A 21,082-nucleotide genomic window follows, 5' to 3' on the forward strand; every position below is an offset into this window, starting at 1 on the left:
CCTCTGTGGGGTGTTGGTATGCGTGGGAAATGAGGGTTTCCCACTTGGCTTCTCTGGCACGGGTGTGTTCAGACCACAGCTTTTGCTGCTGTGCTTGGCTAGAGTAGAGTGGTTATTGTGTAAAAGCGTTTTCTCGTGCACCTGTCCATCACCTGGTCCCATGGCTTTTCCTGGGACTTTTTCTCTCTGGACCCATTGTCACTTTTGGGTTATCAGCTGGTTCTGCTGCAAGTCTGGGGTAAATGAGGCTAAATGAAAACCCTGGGACCTCACTGTCATGTCCCTTCTCAGGTGCCAAAGCCCCTGGCCCATCTGCCTTCTTCTCTCTACCTTTCAGAGTGATCTTGGGTTTCTTTTATGTGACCATGATGTCCAGGGTGTTAGTAGCACTTAGAGAAATAGGGACAAGTACTTTGCTCTGTGTCCCTGGAGGCTGAAGTTCACTTCGGCTTTCAGGATCATTTTTTGTGTATCAGATTTCACATTAGCCAGGTTAGCTTTGTTCAGTCCCCACCCCCAGCCCTGTGAAGATAAAGTACTCAGTTACCTCCTGACCTTTGGAGTCAAGACACTTGGTTTATCCATAGGAATTTTCCCTTTTTTCCTAATTACTTTTACAGGTTTTGTCTTACTTACCTGTGTGTAAATTCTTATCTCTTTTTTTCATGGTTCAAAGTTATACTTTAATTTCAATTCTGTAAAATCCTTTAATTTCAATTCTGTAAAACTCTCAGCCGTTGCTTCTTTTAATAGTGGCTTTCTTACCTTTATTCTCTTAATTTTTTAATTCCACAATGCCTGTTACACCATTTCTTTCATTCCTCCATGTCTCAAATTTTCTTTTTTCTTGTTCTCTCACTGTTCTCTCTACTGCCCTCTGGTGGTTTCTTCTGCTTTCTGTTCTGGTTTACTAATTCTGTCTTCAGTTGTCTCCATTTTGCTCTTTAACCTGTACATTCGGTATTTAATTTTAATGAAGGATTTTTTTAAGGTTTGTTTGTTGGTTTGAAATGCAGAGTTGAAGAGAGAGGATCCTCCAACCACTAGTTCACTGCTCAAATGGCCACAAAAACCAGGGATTGGGCCACACTGAAGCCAAGAGCCTGGAACTCCATCCAGGTCTCCCACGTGGGTGGCAGGGTCTGCTGCTTTCCCGGGCACACTAGCAGGGAGATGGATCGGAAGTGGAGTGGCCCAGACTCAGCAGGCGTTCTTTTTTTTTTTTTTTTTTTTTTTTTTGACAGGCAGAGTTAGACAGTGAGAGAGAGAGACAGAGAGAAAGGTCTTCTTTCCATTGGTTCACCCCCCAAGTGGCTGCTATGGCCAGTGTGCTGCGGCCGGTGCGCTGTGCTTATCCGAAGCCAGGAGCCAGATGCTGTTATGCCCAGATAAGTGGATCCCGAAGAAGCTATCAGCAACTCGATCACAACAAAATGTAAAAGCAAGGTTTTTATTAAAAAGGTACAAGCTGCGACAGGGACCTCATCCAACCAACTGGCGCAGTGGAGGAAGGGGGAAAGGCCTGGGTCTTTGTTCGGGGATGCTTTTAAAGGGAAGATACATCAGCAAGGGTTTAGGGTGCGGGGCCTTTTGTGATTGGGCAGGGTGGGGGGGAGGGGTCTCCATTTGGCTTGGGTTCAGGGAGTTACCTCATTTGGTAAGCTCTACTGAGCTGCCCTTGGTCTGCTGAGCTAGCTGTCCTTGGTCTGCTTTGATATCTCCGGAATGCCTGAATGCCTGCTTTTACAAGGACTCGGTCTGCTATGGGAAACGGAGGTTGCTTTTTATTGTTTCAAAATAGAGTCACTTTGGCTCTTCAGTGCTTCTTCCTGGTCTCCCATGCGGGTGCAGGGCCCAAGCACTTGGGCCATCCTCTACTGCCCTCCCAGGCCACAGCAGAGAGCTGGCCTGGAAGAGGGGCAACCGGGACAGAATCCGGCGCCCCAACCGGGACTAGAACCCCGGGTGCCGGCGCCGCAAGGCAGAGGATTAGCCAAGTGAGCCACGGCGTCGGCCCTCAGTGGGCACTCTTATGGGGCCCTGGCATCACAGGCAGCAGCTCAACCTACTGTGCCGCAGCGCCGGCCACTGCGCTCTAGAATCTATCCATTCTTTCAAGGCACCCAATCTTGTGTAAAGGATTGGGTTCCTTTCTTATGGGACTGAACATGTTGAAGATACTTCATCAGGTTGTTCTTTCAGCAGTTCTTCAAGGGCTAATGTGCAGTCTGTGATGACTGGTTCACCCCCGGTGGATCGTTTCCTTGATTGTTTGTGATTTTATGTTACAAACTCATCTCCAGAGGTTTAGTGGGAATCCTGTGTATCTTGGGCTGGAGATATGTCGTTCCAGAGGGTCTGCATTTACTTCTTCCATGTATCCCGATGATACCACTTCCTAGAGCCATTTTCATGGCTTAACTTGGGGTTCATGTTCCATGTGGTTATTTAAATTTGAATTCCAAGCTCACCTGTGGTACCCGCCTGTAATCAACTTTCAAAGGACAATTGCTTTTCCCATTCTGCTGAGAAACCAAAGTTAGGCTTAGTCCCTGCTGTCTAACGTTCTCACGTCCTCCTCCACATCAGCACACGCCTCTTGGTCAAGCCCATGTGTCTGCAGTCGGAGACTGGCAGCCTCCCACCCAGAGTCCCTGCTGCTGTTTTCACTTCTTTCGCAGTTCCAAACATCAAGAGATTGTTCTTAAAAGTTTAGCTGTGCATTTTAGAAAGTATGATATATTTTATCCAACTGTTCTGGGGACTTGACCCTGAAGATTTTTTTAAAAAAGGCTCTCTATTTATTTATAAATTCTGAATTTTTGAACGACAAGATTCAGCGTGAAGCAGCTGTTGGAGAACATAAGTATTTCTACAAGTGAAAACTGCACATCTCTCCTCTCTTTTATCCTCCAAGTTGTGGTTCAGTTGACGTTACCCTATGGTCTGCTGAGGCTGTGGTGCAATGTGGAGAGCAATTACTGTAGTAGAGTGCACTTAAGCAAAACCGTAGCAAGAAATAGGATGGGCTGGCGTTAAACCAGCATCTGTGCTTAGCTACATGAGATGAGGATGGGCTGGCATTAAACTAGCCTGCTTAGCTACGTGAGAGCAAGTGCAAGATAACAGGGACTCGTAAAACACTGTCCTCTGTGTACCTGTGCATAGAAGCATTTGAATCTTGGTTATTCATAATGGCTTTTGCCTCCCTTATGATCTACTGGTGCCTGCATATTATTGCCAATTTCTTTACCTGATTCTCTTCTCTTCTGTTTATAACTTACATGGTATGTTGTGTGTTTTTTTTAATAGAAGAAAATATTGAACAAGATTGAGAAATTCCAATATTCTTTATAGCTTGGCAATCTTAGCTGTCTTCTCTTCTGTTCCTTGGGTTGTAAAAGCATTCAGTGAAAATGATTATTACTGGCTTGCTTTATTTGTTATTTGTATACTGTGAAGAATATGCATATCATAAACTTTACATTTTATGTGTACAGTTCCACAGTATTAAATACATTCACATTGTTGGACATAACCAACAACATATCATCCATCTCTGTAACTTTTTCATCTTTCCAAACTGTCACTCCAGCCTATTAAACAAGAATTCTTTGCTACCCTCTTCCTTGTTACTAGCAACTTGTCTCTGTAGGTCTGACTACTAGGCAATCTTCATATAATATATAAATGGAATCATAAAACATTTGTCCTTTTGTGACTGTATTAATTCAGCAGAATGCCTTCAGAGTTCATCCAGAATGTCCTTCCTTCTTAAGAAACATGACTGGGGGCCGGTGCTGTGACTTAGCTGGTAAAGCTGCCACCTGCAGTGCTGGCATCTCATATGTGTGCCAGTTCAAGTCCCAGCTGCTCTACTTCCAGTTGCGCTCTGTAATATGGCCTGGCAAAGCAGTGGAGTATGGCCCAAGTCCTTGGCTCCTGGCTTCGGATTGGCCCAGCTATGGTTGTTGTAGCCATTTGGGGAGTAAAACAGCGGATGGAAGACTTACCTTCTCTCTCTCTCTCTCTCTCTCTCTACCTCTGCCTCTGCCTCTGCCTCTCTGTAACTCTGCTTTTCACATAAATAAATCAATCTTTAATTAAAAAAAGAAACAGATGACTGAGCTAGGCCAAGCATCCAGCAAAGAAGCAGACCGACTATTCGACCTTAATTTGGGGAAGATAGCCAGGATCAGAGAGTGCTTGGTCTGAGCTAGAAAAAGAATGTAGTGGCCATTTCAGAGGTGCAAGCGAGGGAATCAGTAATAGAGAGAGGGGCCTTGCTGGCCGCGAGTGAGTCAGGCAGCGTGGAGGTTACAGTGAGGGGTCAGGACAGGAGGGTCGGCATTCTGGTGAGGGGGAGAGGGAGTTGATGTACTCCCTGAATTCCTGAGCTTCTGGGCCAAGCACAGACAAAGCTCTTTATTAACAGAAAAAGCAAAGTGAATCCCCAGGCACAGTATGGGGCTGCCATGAAGCTACATCATGCTCATTAGCAAGCTCAGGTTGGGGAAGCCTTTATTTCCGTGTCACACAACCGTGTGTAAAGCAGAAACAGCGAGTTCTTCTCTACTCTGAGGCACACAGGTTTGAAATGCTGACCCAGACGGGACTTAAGCTGCTCTGCTCCTCCCCCTAGTTGTGGATGGAGCACTAGAAGCAAAATTACACAAATCTCAGTAACATTGCACTTCCCAAATGCCAACCCATGGCCAAGGCTGGACCAGGGCCAGAGATAGGAGCCAGGAGGGCAAGCCAGTCTCCCAGATGGGTAGCAGGAGCACAGTTAGTGGCTGAGCTGGGGTTGGGAGTTGGAGCTAGGTATTAAACCCAGGCACTCAGATGTGGGATGCAGGCATCTTTTTTTTTTTTTTTTTTTAAAGATTTATTTATTTATTTATTTGAAAGAGTTACAGAGAGAGAGGGAGACACAGAGACAGATTTTCCATCTGCTGGCTCCAGGAGCTTCATCCAGGTCTCCTACGTGGGTGCAGAGGCCCAAGGACTTGGACCATCTCTTCTGCTTTCCCAGGTGCATTAGCAGGGAACTGGATCAGAGCTGGAGCAGCCGGGTCTCAAACCACTGCCCATATGGGATGCTGGTGCTGTGGCGGCTGTTTACCTGCTATGACACAATGCCTGCCCCAGGAGGCAGGCATCTTAACCAGAGTTTTAGTCATTAGGCCAAAAACCTACTCCCCCACTTTAAAAAAAGAGAGAGTGGGGCTGGCGCTGTGGCTCAGTAGGCTAATCCTCTGCCTTGCGGCGCCGGCACACCGGGTTCTAGTCCCGGTCGGGGCACCAGATTCTGTCCCAGTTGCCCCTCTTCCAGGCCAGCTCTCTGCTGTGGCCAGGGAGTGCAGTGGAGGATGGCCCAAGTGCTTGGGCCCTGCACCCCATGGGAGACCAGGAGAAGCACCTGGCTCCTGCCTTTGGATCAGCGCAGTGCGCTGGCCACAGCGCGCCGGCCACGGTGGCCATTAGAGGGTGAACCAACGGCAAAGGAAGACCTTTCTGTCTCTCTCTCTCACTGTCCACTCTGTCAAAAAAAAAAAAAAAAAAGAGAGAGAGAGAGTGGGAGATGGACTTCTCTACCTGCCTTATCCTTTATACAGGAATTCCACTTTAAATTTTAGGCTATTTTTGCTTGCAACCAAGTATGGATATTTCTGTGAATAATGGCTACCAAAGGTACAGTTTCGTTCATTACAAAAGTAGTTTTCATCCTTTCAACTTCAAAAGAAGTTGTCCCAAGAGCATAGTTTGGAAACCACTGAATTAACAATAAGCCAAACATCAAAAAATGCTTAAATATGAAAAGGTAAGTCAGCATGTGTATTGTCATCATTACAAGTGTTCAGTTATCTCTTAATTGTATCAACAACTAATATTCCATTATATTTTATGACGGTGGTCTAAGGATAAATTCATAGTACCCATTTTGAAGTTTCTCACGGTCTCTTTTGTCTTCCAGATTTCTTGTTTAAGTTCTTGGTTATTGGAAACGCGGGAACTGGCAAATCTTGCTTACTTCATCAGTTTATTGAAAAAAAATGTAAGTGATATCCACGGCTGGTGCTCTGCGCATGTCTTCTGAGAGTCTCGCTCAGATTTGTTTAGAGTAAAACTTGGGAATTTTTTTCAGGAAAGAAAACTCATTGTTTAAAAGTACTTTTAAATAATGTCAAAAGGTTATATGTTGGAACTTTTGGTAATGTGAGTTTTTCTGAAGTTAGCATTTCAATTTAATAGCGACCCAATTCGTAGTTACTCCTACCATACATTTTTCAGATGCTAAGAGTTAAAGTGATGTTGAGGACAGCAGAGGCCTGATGGCACAGCCAGAGGAACCATAGGAGTCCAGAGTGGATCAAGTAATAGCATTTGGTCCACACCGCGTCCTCGTCCTATGGTTAAGGTGGTTACTGTCATGGGGTCTGTTTCACAAGCCGGGAGACAGGTGGAGAGGAGCTTGTCCCCTGGTAATTGGTGCCCTCTTGACCACAGAGCCAGTCTTTGGTCATTTGTGAGCACCGTCTGGGTAAGGGCACCCTGGGAAGATTGTACAAAGACTGCAGGTTTGAAAGGCCCTTCAAATAACCAGTGCTGCTACATAATGAAAAGAATTGTGGAGTTTAGTGGCCGTTGGGTGAAGACTGAAAAGCAGAATTAGTATGACTTAGTGAGGCACACCTGAAGCAAGTGCGGGAAACAGCTCAGGCGGTGAGTCAAGAGGTGAAGGAGTTTGCGTAGTTCATTCTGCTGCTCCCCTTACCAACCGAGAGCTTGTTGGTGCGTCCGCTGAATGCCAGGGACAGAGCCTGTGTTAGTCACAGAACCCGTCCTCCCGAATTCAGCAGGCACCACGCACCGGCCAGTCCAAGTATACCAAGACTTTGCTCTGAAAATGCTCAGAGGAAATTAGGCCAGGGACAAGACTTGCGGGGGGCAGTCTGTCCATCTCGGCCTCCGCTGAAGAATCCTCCCCTGAATCCTCCCCACCCATGGTGGCATAAGAGGCGTCACTTCATTTCTCGTGGCCGTGTCGTAATCAGGATGCCCCTTTCGCCACAGGTGTTGCCTGGTAGCTTATTCTAGCAGAGTTCTCCGCCAGCTGTGTGTGAGACAGACTGGCAGTCTGCATACCATCGCGTCTCCCACACCTCAGGAAGCAGCGTACGATTGCCAAGGGCAGCCCTGTTCCCAGGACAATTCTGTTGTGTTCTGTAGGTATAAAATGCCAACTAGTCAATAGCTGTGGTGTGAGTGTAGCTTATCCCGCCACCATCACAGGAGACTCTCAGAGACAGTGCGTGCCAGTGGGGCTCCACAGAACCCTTACCTTGCCTGTCTCCCAGCCAGGCCGTTGTCCTACAGCACGAAAACTCAGCACCTGTAGATGCACAGGGTGTTGTTTTTTGGCGTCTGTTTGGAGGGTTTGGGGCCTTCATTTCTTTCCTTCTTTTCTCATAATCTTGGTATCTATTGTGTTTCCTTGTAGGCTTCAGTACTTTTCCTTCCTTTTATGTTGTTTTATTGCTTTGGAATATTATCTATTCAAATAGTTGAAACCATCATCACCCCATTATTTGCCAAATGCCCTGCCTGTCAGTGGGCGTCGGTGAGTTCCCTGACGGTAACAGTTGGGTCTCGATGTGGCATGGCCACCTCCAGGCCGAGGCTTTGAGGTGCGAGGTGGTGTAAGAGTCTGAGGTTAGGGACTATGTGTGCTCTGTTTAAACCATGAATGCGTCTTAGCTGCTGACAGCTGGAGAAATGAACGGCTGCAGTAAATTACATTTTCCCAGTGATTTCGTTGTCACTTACGTAAATCCTTAAGCCTGTTAATGTTAATGCTCTAAAGTTAAATATCGCTGTCTTTGTTTTTCTTTTTTAGTCAAAGATGACTCAAATCATACAATAGGAGTGGAATTTGGTTCAAAGATAATAAATGTTGGTGGTAAATATGTAAAGTTACAGATATGGGATACCGCAGGACAAGAACGATTCAGGTAGCTGTTTCTCTAATTTAATAAAAATACTTGAAAATCGGATTTTAAATCACTAATTATTTTGTCTCAGTGTATGGGGTCTCACCCCACTGATACCCTCTTCTCTGCCCCCTCCCACACCACACAGCCCCTCGCTCCCCACGCGTGCGTGCGCACGAACACACACACACACACTCACATTGATTTCAGAAACGTCCCTTCTGGAAGCTGTCGCAGACGAGACAGCGGGAATCCAGCTGAGCTCTGTGCAGCACTGGTTTGCTGAGGAGTGCAGCAGAATCTCCGAGCGACTGCACGGTAGCTCAGAGGCAGACCACTCTCGGGAGAATGTGGCGCTCTGCATTGTGTGGAGTGCTCTCCGATGAAGGGCGACGCAAGGCAGCAGCTCAGGCTGTTTGTCTGCATGCCCTTCCACAGAGGACTCTTTTTGAAAACCTCTTGTGAGAATTCTGTTGGTTTATTAGCCAGACATAGTCCCATGGTTGATACCCATCCCACAAGACAGCCTCTCCTGCTGTGCTACAGGCGTGCCGCACGTCTGGAATGAGGACTTCGGCTCACTGCACGGTGAGGCCACGGCTTCCTGTTCTGCAGCCAGTAACCAAGACAGTCGATTCTCGTTTTGGCTGTGCTTTTCGCACAGACACACCGAGACAAAATAGAACAGATAGCATAGTTTCAAGATTCAGAGGGATGAAACTCACCCCCACTGCAAACGGTTCATCCAAGCCACGTTGTGTATTAAATGCTCGAGGTCGAAACACTGTGCCTGTCTTTAACCACCAGCTGCCTCTGGAGGCACCGATTACTGTGGTAGATGCAGTCCCATCATCCCCTTCTCAGAACCCCACCCAGAAAAGGCCAGGACAGCCAGCGCTGGGCTCCACGAAGAAGCTGAAGTGTTTGTACACACACAAGTTGGGAGGCGCAGTCTCTGAGTTCACACAGGGTCTTGGCTTGACCTGCTGGGCTGGTGGGGTGTCCAGCTCCCCCAGTACCTTGGGACAAATTCAGCCTCCAAAACTATAATTTTTCCAAGAGTTGCAAGTCCTTTTATCGAGTGACAAAATGAGTGAGGCAAAGATAGTTCCTGAATTAATTGGTTTAATGCAAGGCACACAAAAGCAAAATTAACAAAAAGAATATGTGAAAAGATAGGGAAAAGAAAAGGATTGGAGCACCTGTGCATCCTCTGAGGAAATTCTCCAGGTGGTCTGAGGAAGAAGCCCCAACCCAGACTGTCTCGTCTGCATGTGGGCACACGGCTGTCCATGTGGCTCTCCGTGTGTGTGTGTGTGTGTGTGTGGTGCTGGTGCGATGGGGACAGATCTTCACACAGTCCGTGTCGAGTGTGAGAAATAGGACTCAGCTGACAGCCGAGTGTGCAGGGGCACCCAGGGATGGAGGGCAGATAGATAGGTGTGGGGATGACTTGCCTTAGACACTGGGTAGGTGAGGTGGTGCTGCGCCTTCCCAGGCCTGGGCCAGAGTGGGCTAGAGAGAGTTGTGTCTCACAGATGGCAAGTGTGATGTGCAGAGCCACAGCTGGATCTTACGGAAGTAGTCTGAGGTACAGAGAAAATTTTCACTCGAAGGTTAGTAGAATAGGAAACCCAGGCCCCAGCCAGAGTGAGCTGGGACAGAGCTGGGAGCACAGAAATGCCTACTGGATTCCGCTCCTTGGAGGCACCTAGCTGGGCGCCCATCAGGCTGGGCTGGAGAAGCAGCAGGGAAGAAAACTCCCGAGAAATTGGGGCATGGGGAGGGCTGACCCGTGGACAGGAGCTGCAAGGCTGTTCTGCTCTTTTTTTTTTTTTTTTTTTTTTAGATGGGAAGTGGCAGAGCCGGTCTTGTTTCACTCCGGGGCGGGGGGGGGGCAGGCGCTGAGGTGGGTGAAGCAGTGTTCTCTTTTAGTCACGGGGAGGGGAACGAAGTTGAGCCCAGGGCAGCGGGCACTGGATGCCAGGTTCCCTTCTTACCCTGGAAGAGGTGGAGGGGGTTCTGCTGGGGGTGGGAGGGGCTGCCTTCCACCTGCTGGCACCTCCCCCTCCTCCACTCAGAGCCGGCCTTTGGACCGTGCTCCTGGTCCCTCCCTCCATTCCAACCCCTGTCATTCCTGGGACAGGATTTGACTGAGTAACTCCTCGCACACACATGCAGGGCTCTCTGAGTCGGTCCTGTTTGAACCATGGTCTTAGAAAACAGAAGTACGGTTTGTTTTTTTCCCCCATGGGAGAGGCCCAGCTGGTCGAAAGTGAAACCCGTGTGATTGTTTCAGGTCGGTGACGAGGAGCTACTACAGAGGCGCGGCCGGGGCTCTGCTGGTCTACGACATCACCAGGTAATGACGCCTGCCATCCCCAGCAGGAGGCTGGTCCTGGCAAGGTGCCCCCCGCTGCGGGTAGCCGGCATCCAGGGAGCCCCTTCCCTTTGCGACCAGCCCCTCCCGCTGCTTCGCCAGGTCTGCAAGGTGCTGCATAGGGAGAGCCGCGCTTCCTGTCTCATGGTGTTTTGTGCCATGACGCTGGGACACTTGGCATGCAGCTGTCTGGGTGGCCAGTCACCGCAAGTGACCTGACAGAGGGGGGAGACTCAGACTTGGGCTCAGGGTGCCTGGCTCCGGGTCCCAGTGCCATTCTCCAGCTGTGCGAACGCCACAGGCAAGGCACTTCAGCTGTGTGGCCCTCAGCTTCCTTGTCTAAAATGGGGCAGTGAGAGCCTTGTGAGCCACTGGGGTTTAGGGGAGGTTTACATTAGGTAATAGTACTCATGTGGTAGCTGCTAGCCACGTAGGGTAATTCAATGGAAATTTATTCAGTTCCCTGGTGGCACTGGCCACACTCCTTGGCCTCAGAAGCCACATGTGGCTGGTCACTATGCATCCAACTGTGCCGATGCTGGAGCATTCCTGTCCCTGAAGAAATCCCATCCCACAACACTGGTCTCTGTGTTTGCAAGCATTGCCTTAGAAGTACAAGGAGTCTAAAGGCTGTCATTTGGGGGTCCCTTTGGTAGGAACCTGTGGGGTGGGATGGTGTCACCCAGCCACTCCCTGCTCCAGTACGCTCTGAGGGAGGTGGGCAGAGTGGGACAGACCTGGTCAAGTCTTGGCCTTGCCACTGGCCGCTGTGTGATTTTGGACAACCCTACCGAGCTGTGATGAAATCTTGCTGTGCCTTGCACATGCTAAGTGCTCTGTGAGTGTCTATAAACCAAAGGGAAGAACTTGTGTCCTCTCCCCGCTTGACTGGGCAGACCAAACCAGCAGATGCCCGAGGTGCCGGGTCAAACAAAGTGATAGGGAGACGGCACCTACCTGGTGCGTTCAGGTTGTCTGAGTTACTGTCAAGGGATTGTTGCCATTTCTCTGACATGTTGAAGAGTGGCGTGAGCGGTGAGAGTGACTGGAAAGAGTTGCTAGTTTCATAAAATGCTTGTATTATTCTCGCAATCTTATGTTACGCAGCCGAGAAACCTACAATGCGCTTACTAATTGGTTAACAGATGCCAGAATGCTAGCGAGCCAGAGCATCGTGATCATCCTGTGCGGGAACAAGAGGGACCTGGACGCCGAGCGTGAGGTCACCTTCCTGGAAGCCTCCAGGTTCGCCCAGGAAAATGGCAAGTGACGCTTTTACCTCTCCTGGCCTTTCCAGCACTGGCTTTGGCGATGTGCACCTCTTTGAGTCTAAGACATCTCTTTGTGTTTCCAAATTAACTGGAAATACTTTAGGACATGTAGAATTTCTGATTGTTTTCACTGCACATTTAGACTGCATTTCACGTATTTCCTGTATATGTATTGCCTTCTGCCTACAAAAGTTACCGTAATGGTAAAAGCAAATGACCAGCATTCAGTAATGACTTCTCAGTCTCTAGGACCTTTAAGTGTGAGAGGTTTTGGGTTACGGTGAAATTTATAGCAATCATTTCTAAAGGCCCTAACCAGATTATGTCCCTTTTTTTCTTTTACATAGTTTGCTAAATTGGCAAACTGTTAGTCATAACTAGAAAGGGAAACAGTTAGAAGAAATACATGGCTTATTGGTTTCGCTTACACTAAATTTAGGTCATTTGATTATAAGTGACTTTGAGACGTCTCTGAATTTCCATATAGAATACTTGAGAATGTCATGGAACAATAACGGTTGCTTATGGATAACGGAATGGTAAAATTCAGACATTTTAAATAATTTCAATTTGGGGAACCAATGAAGAACTAGAAGAGTATTCTGATACTCATGTTTGAGTGAACTCCAGGACCACCTGGCCATAGTGTGTTCTACTGAGGAAATACCTATGTGAGAAACTCAGAAGACATAAAGAACCTCTTTAGAGACACAGACGCTTGGAGCGTTGAAGCTCCAAAGGGATTTAGCTGTGACGTAAAGCGAACTCGTTCTTACCGGTGAGGACACAGGAGGCTGCCGGGCTGTGGCATGCCTGAGAGCACCAGCAGGGCGGGACAGTGGCGCAGAGGCCGGCACTCCTGCGAGACCTCGGCACAAGCAAAAGGACCTGCCGCGGGGTGGCCCCTAACAAGTACAGGCACTGCCAGCGCTCGGGCTTGTGGTGCTGTATGTGCGATCAGGGGAAGGAGGGCCGCCCACCCCTAAATCCACAGCCGCCTCCTTCTCTTCACCCGAGTACATCTAACAAAAAGACATGGACCTGCGCTGGTCTTGCTTTTCCAGAAAATACTTGACTTCATAAGTTCATAACTTAGATTTTACCTGTTGTTCTGAGACGATACTCAAGGGACTTTGGTGATTGAAAATGGTGATTGTCTGCTACACACGGTGTCTTACTTTGTTTGATGTCCATTTTAGAGCTGATGTTTCTGGAAACGAGTGCGCTGACGGGGGAGAATGTAGAAGAGGCTTTTGTGCAGTGTGCACGAAAAATACTTAACAAGATCGAGTCAGGTAAAAAGCCTTTCCATGAACGACCGACCCTGCAGCTCGTTACTGTCCGCTTTTGATGTTCTCTGGAGTTGCCACTGCTGGGTTTGCAGGTGATGCCTCCCCTCGTCAGGACGGGGTCCAAGGAAGCCGGGCAGACCGGCTGAATTCCCTGGAGGAGGACACTCAGTATTTCTAATGACTGGGGGCGCAGCACGAAGGGGAGGCCCTCCGTGCACTGAGTGAACAGTGTGCTGGCTCTGTGCACCTAGTGCGCATGGCAGGTAGCCAGAGTGGCAGCTGTGTGACACTAAGGGAATTCCAAGCACATCCTGTGGTTGGCAGTCTGGGCATCCTGAGCTGTGCAGTCCACAGTTGTTTTCTTTCTGTTTTTTTTTTTTTTTTTTTTTTTTAAGTTACTGTTTTTGATTTGTTTATTTGAGAGGCAGAAAGAGAGAGTGTGCTCGCATCTGTTGGTTCACTCCCCAAACGCCCACAGTGGCCAGGGCTGGACTGGAACCGGAGCCAGGAGCCAGGAGCCAGGAGCTCAATGCAGGTCCCCCACAGGGGTGGCAGGAACCCAGTTAGCTGAGCCATCACCGCGGCCTCCCTGGCTCTGTGTTAACAGGAAGCTGGAGTCAGGGCCAGAGGCAGGGCTGGAATCTCAGTACTGTGATGTGGACCCAGGTATCTCAACCACTGGGCTAAATACCTGTTCCCTAGAGCAGTTTCATTTCTGAAGCTAACGGAGCGTGCCTCGTTATATGTGCTGCTTTAGTGAAAATAACTCAAAACAACTAACGTGGGCAGCTAAAACATACTGCGTAGTTCTCACTTGCTAAAGCTGATTGTTATTTAAATAGTACCAAAATGATACATGGACATTCACCTTTAATTCATTTATATATCTGAGTGTCTCTGTCAGATGCTGGGATATAAAACAGACTAAATCACAACTCTTGCACGCAAGACACTGCCTTTCATTGGAGACAGTCAAAAGATAATTATAATATCGTGAGGTTAATGCAGTAATTGAAAGATGCTCAGACTTTTCGGGAAACACAAAGAGGAGGTGGTATCCAAGGGGAGGTGATCGTTGAGCTCACTGTTTCTTTCTTTCTTTTTTTTTTTTTGACAGGCAGAGTGGATAGTGAGAGAGAGAGACAGAGAGAAAGGTCTTCCTTTTTGCCGTTGGTTCACCCTCCAATGGCCGCTGTGGCCTGCACATCGTGCTGATCCGAAGCCAGGAGCCAGGTGCTTCTCCTGGTCTCCCATGCTGGTGCAGGGCCCAAAGACTTGGGCCATCCTCCACTGCCTTCCCGGGCCATAGCAGAGAGCTGGCCTGGAAGAGGGGCAACTGGGATAGAATCCGGCACCCCAACTGGGACTAGAACCCAGTGTGCCGGCGCCGCAAGGCAGAGGATTAGCCTGTTAAGCCATGGTGCCAGCCTCACTGTTTCAAAATACAAGGAAAAGGGGCAGGTGTTCGTTCCAGCGTTGGGACACCTGCATCCATACCAGAGTGCCTGGGTTGGGGTCCCACCTCCGTTCCTGATTCGAGCCTCCTGCAAAGGTACACCCTGAGCGGCAGCAGGTGATGACTCGGGTGGGTCCCTCCCACCCAATGGGAGACCCAGGTGGAGTCCCTGGTTTGCTGATGGGGTGATCCAGAGGGTGGCCACCCGCTCTCTTTCTCTGTTTATGCAGTCTTTCTCTGTTTCTCAAAATAATAATAATAATAGTAACACTAAATCAGTAAACACGAGTGAGGCAGCCAAGAATCTGAGGAGGAAGGACTGGCCAGAAAGAAGGTTGAAGAAAGGCAAGAGCCAGGCCACTGGAACTTTCTCTTGTCGGTCACTGATTCTCCACCCTGGCTGTGCGCTAGCATCACCGGGATGTGTGGACCAGATGTTGCCTAAGGTGTCTGCAGGTGGACATGTTGAGGCTAGGCTAGAGGGGAGACCAAGCTGGAAGGCGTTTTCGGACAACCTCAGTGAAAGAAGGCTGAGTAAATGGGTAACGGCTGTGGAAGCAGAGGTGAAAAGCTCTAGCGGAAGCTAAGGCTTACTGAGCAGCAGCGCTGTGTGAGCCGTGCCAAATGGCAGGACAGGACACAGGATGGCTGATTTTCAGGTTGAGGGGGCAGGGGAAGAAGAGGAGCCCAGGAGGACTTCTGGCTGTCACACGGGCAGAGGGAGAGCACCAGGCCAGAGGAGAAGCAGGCATCCAAGCGCATAAAGGTGGTTCTGAGAGAGAGGGAGGCTGCCCAGGCCCCAGACACAGCTGAGAAGTGGATTTTATTTAAGTGACCTTGGCACTCTTAATACTGCAACATGAATGCAGCAGGACGGCTTGGCGCTTCTGAAAGTTAGGATAGACTTCCTCTGAGATCATCCAGATCAGTGAGATCTAGATGGAGAAATCGCAGGCTCTCGTATTAGGTAGCTATTTGTTCCCTCAGCTAAAATGCCCCAGGGGAGTGGCTGAGGAAGGAAGGAGGCTGGCTTTGCCTCACAGTCCGTGGGCTCCCAAGGCCAGGTGGCCCCACTGGGCGGGCATCTGGTGAGGCCAGAGCATGGCGGAGGGGCGAGCACATGGTGACCCAGGAGGCAGAGAGACTCGGAGGAGCACACTCTCCATCTACACCCTGTGTGTGTGCGTTCTCCTTACAAAGCCGTCGTGAGTCCATCAACCGGCTCCGATCCCATCACTGCAGACACCGTAGTTGGATCAGTCCCACACCTGTCATCCACCATTAATCCACTAACCCTCAGCGTGAGACTTGGAGGCTTCAACGTCCACATGGGTTTGGGCAGCCAAATCTCCAGCAGAACCTTTCAGAAGATGATTTATTTGAAAGGCAAAGCACCAGAGACAGAAACAGGGCAGGATCTTCCATCCGCTGACTGAATCCCCAAATGGCTGCAACAGCCTGGTCTGGACCAGGCCAGAGCCAAGAGCCAGAAACTCCAAGAGCCAGGTGTCCCATGGGGGTGGCAGGGGTCCAAGTACTTGGAACATCTTCCGCTGCCTTCCCAAGCACATTAGCGGGAAGCTGGGTTGGAAGTGGAGCAGCTGGGACTTGAACCAGCACTCCAGTGTGAAATGCCAGTAGAGTCGGCAGCCTCTTAACCTGGGCCACGCTGGCCCCAATGATACCCTTGTGCTTTTATTTTTTAAATGGGTAGTTTATATGATTCAAACACTGTTGTTTGCTCTCCCTGCTGTTTAGTGTACAGTACACTGCTGCATCTTGTCCACTGGGTATATGATCATACTTGTGTTTTCACCGCCCTCATAAGTGAAAAATGCTGGCTCTGACTTGAAATTAATTTTCTTACAGATTTACTTGTTTGAAAGGCAGAATCATATGTCTTCCATCTACTGGTTCACTCCCCCAAATGACTGCAACAGCCAGACTGGTCCAGGCTAAGCCAGGAGCTCAGAAGTCCGTGTGGGTGTCCCACATGGGTGGTAGGGGCCCATGTACTTGGGCCATCCTCTGCTGGCCTTCCAGGCATATTAGCAGGGAGCTGGACCAGAAGCGGAGCAGCTGGGACTCCAAACAGCGTTCCAGTATGAGACACTGACATAGTAGGCATTGTGCACCAGGATGCTAGCCCCCACGTTGAATTATTTGTGTTTACATGATATACTCAGGTTTCCTAATCAAGGACAGAAGAGAGCACAGTGTGAAGTCATCTCTGTGTCCCATGCTCCCTTTATGCAGCCATCATTAGTTATCTGTCCTCCTTGAGGTATTTAACACCTGCACAGATAAACTGACGCATATGTATTTTTTTTCCTGCATTCAAAACAGTGGCACACAGGAGTCTGCACTTTGCTTTTTCCCACTTAGTATATTTTGAGAGTCACAGAAACATAACAGTTGTGGTTTGTTTTATTTTTTTCTAAAAGAAAATTTGCTTGGTCCTCAGGTGAGCTGGACCCAGAAAGAATGGGCTCAGGTATCCAGTACGGAGATGCTGCCTTGAGACAGCTGAGGTCCCCGCGGCGCACCCAGGCCCCAAGTGCCCAGGAGTGCGGCTGTTAGGAGCCACAGCAAAGCACAGCGGTGAGTGTCACCTCCAGGGAAGCTGCCATGCCAAAGGAAAGGTGGTCCCACAAGCGAGAGATCCCACAGTGTTCCGGCTGGAGGACCCCGCGCCATAGGAAGTCTTGTACCCTTGTTCACAGGGAGGGCCAGGCTGGGGCAGGCTGGGCAGGTGGGCCGGCTGCAGAGATCCTGCTCCTCCCGCGGTGCTGAGGCTGCGTTCTGGGATTCACAGAGGTCACACTAAATGTGCCTTTTGCCAAAATAGAAACCTCATTTATACAAATGGCAGGTGCTTCCACTTCACTTTGTTCCCACATTGGCCACGCTGGGCTTGTTATTTATAGCTGCCGGGCTCAGGTGGGAATTAAAGGAGACTTGAATTATTCCCTCACTCTCTTCTAGACTTCAAGCTGTGTTCGCTTTTATATTCATAATTATGGCACATATTTCTGAGTTGCTGTTAATATTTTTTCAGGTGCTCATACCGTGGTGTTCGGGACACAGTTGTTGAAGCTTGAAGAATCTGAAGGTTTTTTTTGTTTGTTTTTTGTTTTTTACCACCGTCTTTTTCTACTCTACACAGAAGTAGATCTTTGTGGGGAAAATAATTTGGGGTGTTATGCAAGCTAGTAGACACGGCACAGCAAACCGTAGGACAAGTCATTCAATGGACACCACCGCTAGATGTATACATACATGTAAACATCCTCTGTTCCATGTTTTCCCTTTTAGTTTAAAATGTGGCTGGGTGCTGTATATACTCCAGCCCAGTACCTCTCCACAGCATGTACCTGATCTATGATATGACAGAATGTTGCACTAAATGCAGTTTAATATTTTTTTTAAATCATGAGAACTAAAATTGGTTTATTGTGAGGTGTGCTTTTCTCATCGTGTCGGTTGTATCACACAGTTGGTCCTATTTATGACCTGATAGTCAAAGACTGGTGTTGACAGCCAGGGCGTTCCTGTTGAATTCTGCTTGCCACATTCTACACGGTTTACATGATCCACACTTGAAATACTAGGTCCGTAGTCAATCACCCAAACCCTGAAACAGAATGAAAACCAGGGATCGTAGATGACCTTGACGCTTGGTAGCTGTCTGTTGATTTTAAAGCAAGCATCTTCTCCGGGGCAACTCAGGAGTTGTATCTGGCAAATACGCACTGAGGATTCTGTTCTGTCAAGCAAACCTCCTAAGCAACCAGTTCCACCCACTACAGTAGAGCAAGCGGGTGCCACCTGCGAGTGTGCCAGTCTCTCTAGTCTCCCTGCTGGAAAACACATTATTCACTGCCATGGTTTTTTTTGGAATTCAGCATAATGCCATCACTTGCCTCTTTTTCAGATCTTTTACTGTTTTGTGTTCATTTTAAAGAAACTCCACTGTATCTCCATAACATTAAAAAGGTAACACTCATCAGGAAATTTCTGTATAAAAGCTTTTGCCGAATACTTAAAATGCCTTACTCTAGTTACCAGGTTGACAGGTTTTTAATCACATAAGGTGTACTGAAGTATAATATATATTGTATTACAAAGATTTGTTCTTGAATTTTAAAATGCCAATGCAGAAACTGTCTAATGGAACCCTTCTTTAAAGTCAAAGTGCAGTATTATTTGAGTCTGCAAGGCTAAGCATTCTTCACTTCTGTGTGTTCTCCACTGTGACATGTTAGCTGCAGGCTGATCGGTTAATGAACTATTAGTTACAAGCTGCCTCCTGCATTTTGTGTTATTTTAACTCAACAGACAGAGCACAGAGACACATACAGACTGGGAAGTAACCTGGATAAAAATATCAGTGTATATCTGTATTAGGTCTTTTAAGTTTTGCTTTCTTTGTGCCTTGAATATTTTATTTTGAAAATGGAACCTGAAGCCAATTCTCGGACTGAGCTACTCGTTGGACCTCGCCAGAAGGGTGTTTCATTCGCTGTCGCATTCGTGATAGTTTGCAGGCTGCTCATTTTTGAACAGCTTCTTGCATGGGATAGGAGCATGTGCATTCTGACAGACTGGTCTCTTCAAAGGCAGGAATTTTAGGATAAATGTAAAGTTGTTTTAAAAGTGAGCCTGTTAATGAAACCACAGATACCATATGTCATTCCACATCTTTTGACCAATAAAAGTTGCTGGAGAACCAAGCCATGGTGGGTTTTTTTTTCTTTTCTTTCTTTCTTTTTTTTTTTTTTTTTTTTGGACAGGCAGAGTGGACAGTGAGAGAGAGAGACAGAGAGAAAGGTCTTCCTTTGCCGTTGGTTCACCCTCCAATGGCTGCCGTGGCCGGTGCACTGCGCTGATCCACAGGCAGGAGCCAGGTGCTCATCCTGGTCTCCCATGGGGTGCAGGGCCCAAGCACTTGGGCCATCCTCCACTGCACTCCCTGGCCACAGCAGAGAGCTGGCCTGGAAGAGGGGCAACCAGGACAGAATCCGGTGCCCCGACCGGGACTAGAACCCGGTGTGCCAGCGCTGCAAGGTGGAGGATTAGCCTATTGAGCCGCGGCACCAGCCCATGGTGGGTCTGTTTGGTAATGAGTGTGTGCGCATTTCCTATAACTTACTGAGTTTCCAGGAATGTCTTCACACAGATCGTTGCCCGAAAAGTAGCTTTCAGTCTTCCTAGAAAAGGATTACAAAGTCCATTCAGTTCTCTAAGATTGTAATTTATTCTCTTACAGTCCAACATTTAAATGAAAATGAGACTATGACAGTTTGGGAATCTGTAATGGTTTTTCTTGAAAAAAATTGCTTGTGGCTTATATAAGACTTGCTGAAAGCTTGAAGAACATTGATTCCTGGCAGATCTGTATTATTTAAAGAATCTGATGCTAACATTAGAAACCTACGTGATTTGTAATTTATACTGTGTGACACAGCAAATGGTAGTTCTTCATTTTCTGTCATTGTTGTCTCCTTTTTTTCAGGGGGGGTGCTTTATTTAAAGCCCCTGTGAATTTTTTTTTCAAAGAAACCTTTTATTTAAGGAATACAAACTTCATTTCATAGTGATTCTTCTCACCAGACCTGCCCTCCCACCCACACTTCAACCCCTCCTCCCCCTTTCCCAGTCCCATTATCCACTAAGTTCCATTTTCAATTAACTTTATAGACAGAAGACCAACTCTGTACTAAGAAAAGAGTTCAACAATTCACACAAACCAAAAACAAAAACGGTTCTTCAACAATCAAGACAAAGGCTCAAAGTTCATTTCACTTTTTTTTTAGAAACTATAAATAAGCACCCAAGAATGATAATCTCTTTTAGGAGCACTTAGACATAGTTGTAATACAACTTTTTGAAGACAGAAGTCCTCCATAGAAAGTTAGTGCACAGTGGCTCATGTTAGCAGTTAACACTCTTATGTATGACATCAGTGATCACCTGAGGCTCTTGCCATGAGCTGTCAAGGCTTTGGAAGCCTTTTGTAACCACAAACTCCGTCAGTATTTGGACAATGCCATAAGCAAAGTGGAAGTTTTGGAGAAAAGTAAATCCTTCTTTGATGACTACTTCTTTCCCCTGGGGTCTCACCCAGGGAGGTCCTCCATGTAGAGACACTTTTTTTCACGAGTGTCTTCACTTTCCATTCCTAAAATGCTATTGAGGGCTTTTCAGCCAGACCAGAATGCCTTAAGGGCTAATTCTAAGGTCAGAGTGCTATTTAAAGTGATTGTCATTCTATGAGTCTGCTGTGCGGACTGATTCCCATGTTGGGACATTCTGTCCTTTTAAATTCTATTATTGTTTGGTAACAATCCTATTTATATGATTACTTTTAACACTTAATCCTACCTATGTGATCACTTTTTTTTTTTATTTTTTTTTTAATTTTTGACAGGCAGAGTGGATAGTGAGAGAGAGACAGAGAGAAAGGTCTTCCTTTGCCGTTGGTTCACCCTCCAATGGCCGCCACGGCCCGCGCGCTGCGGCCGGCACACCGCACTGATCCGAAGGCAGGAGCCAGGTACTTATCCTGGTCTCCCATGGGGTGCAGGGCCCAAGCACTTGGGCCATCCTCCACTGCACTCCCAGGCCATAGCAGAGAGCAGGCCTGGAAGAGGGGCAACCGGGACAGAATCCGGCACCTGGACCAGGAC

At 47.9% G+C, this 21,082-nt stretch overlaps 1 protein-coding gene across 2 annotated transcripts in view; it reads left to right on the plus strand.

Annotated features, from left to right (window-relative positions):
- RAB4A (RAB4A, member RAS oncogene family) overlaps positions 1-19,150 on the plus strand; it is a 37,717-nt gene extending 18,567 nt beyond the window's left edge. The window contains exons 2-8 of one of the 2 annotated variants that reach the window (XM_062211044.1): positions 5,978-6,058; positions 7,901-8,015; positions 10,294-10,356; positions 11,482-11,636; positions 12,845-12,940; positions 16,858-16,994; positions 17,452-19,149. In XM_062211044.1, the coding sequence (XP_062067028.1) occupies positions 5,978-6,058; positions 7,901-8,015; positions 10,294-10,356; positions 11,482-11,636; positions 12,845-12,940; positions 16,858-16,973 (626 nt within the window). In that variant the 3' untranslated portion in view covers positions 16,974-16,994; positions 17,452-19,149. Of the gene's footprint in view, positions 1-5,976; positions 6,059-7,900; positions 8,016-10,293; positions 10,357-11,481; positions 11,637-12,844; positions 12,941-16,857; positions 16,995-17,451 lie in introns of those variants that run through there. The other variant, XM_062211045.1, reaches the window with a different exon arrangement.
- Positions 19,151-21,082: the final 1,932 nt, after the last annotated feature.

Source organism: Lepus europaeus, chromosome 14, assembly GCF_033115175.1.
Source record: "Lepus europaeus isolate LE1 chromosome 14, mLepTim1.pri, whole genome shotgun sequence".
NCBI classification, from domain to species: domain Eukaryota; kingdom Metazoa; phylum Chordata; class Mammalia; order Lagomorpha; family Leporidae; genus Lepus; species Lepus europaeus.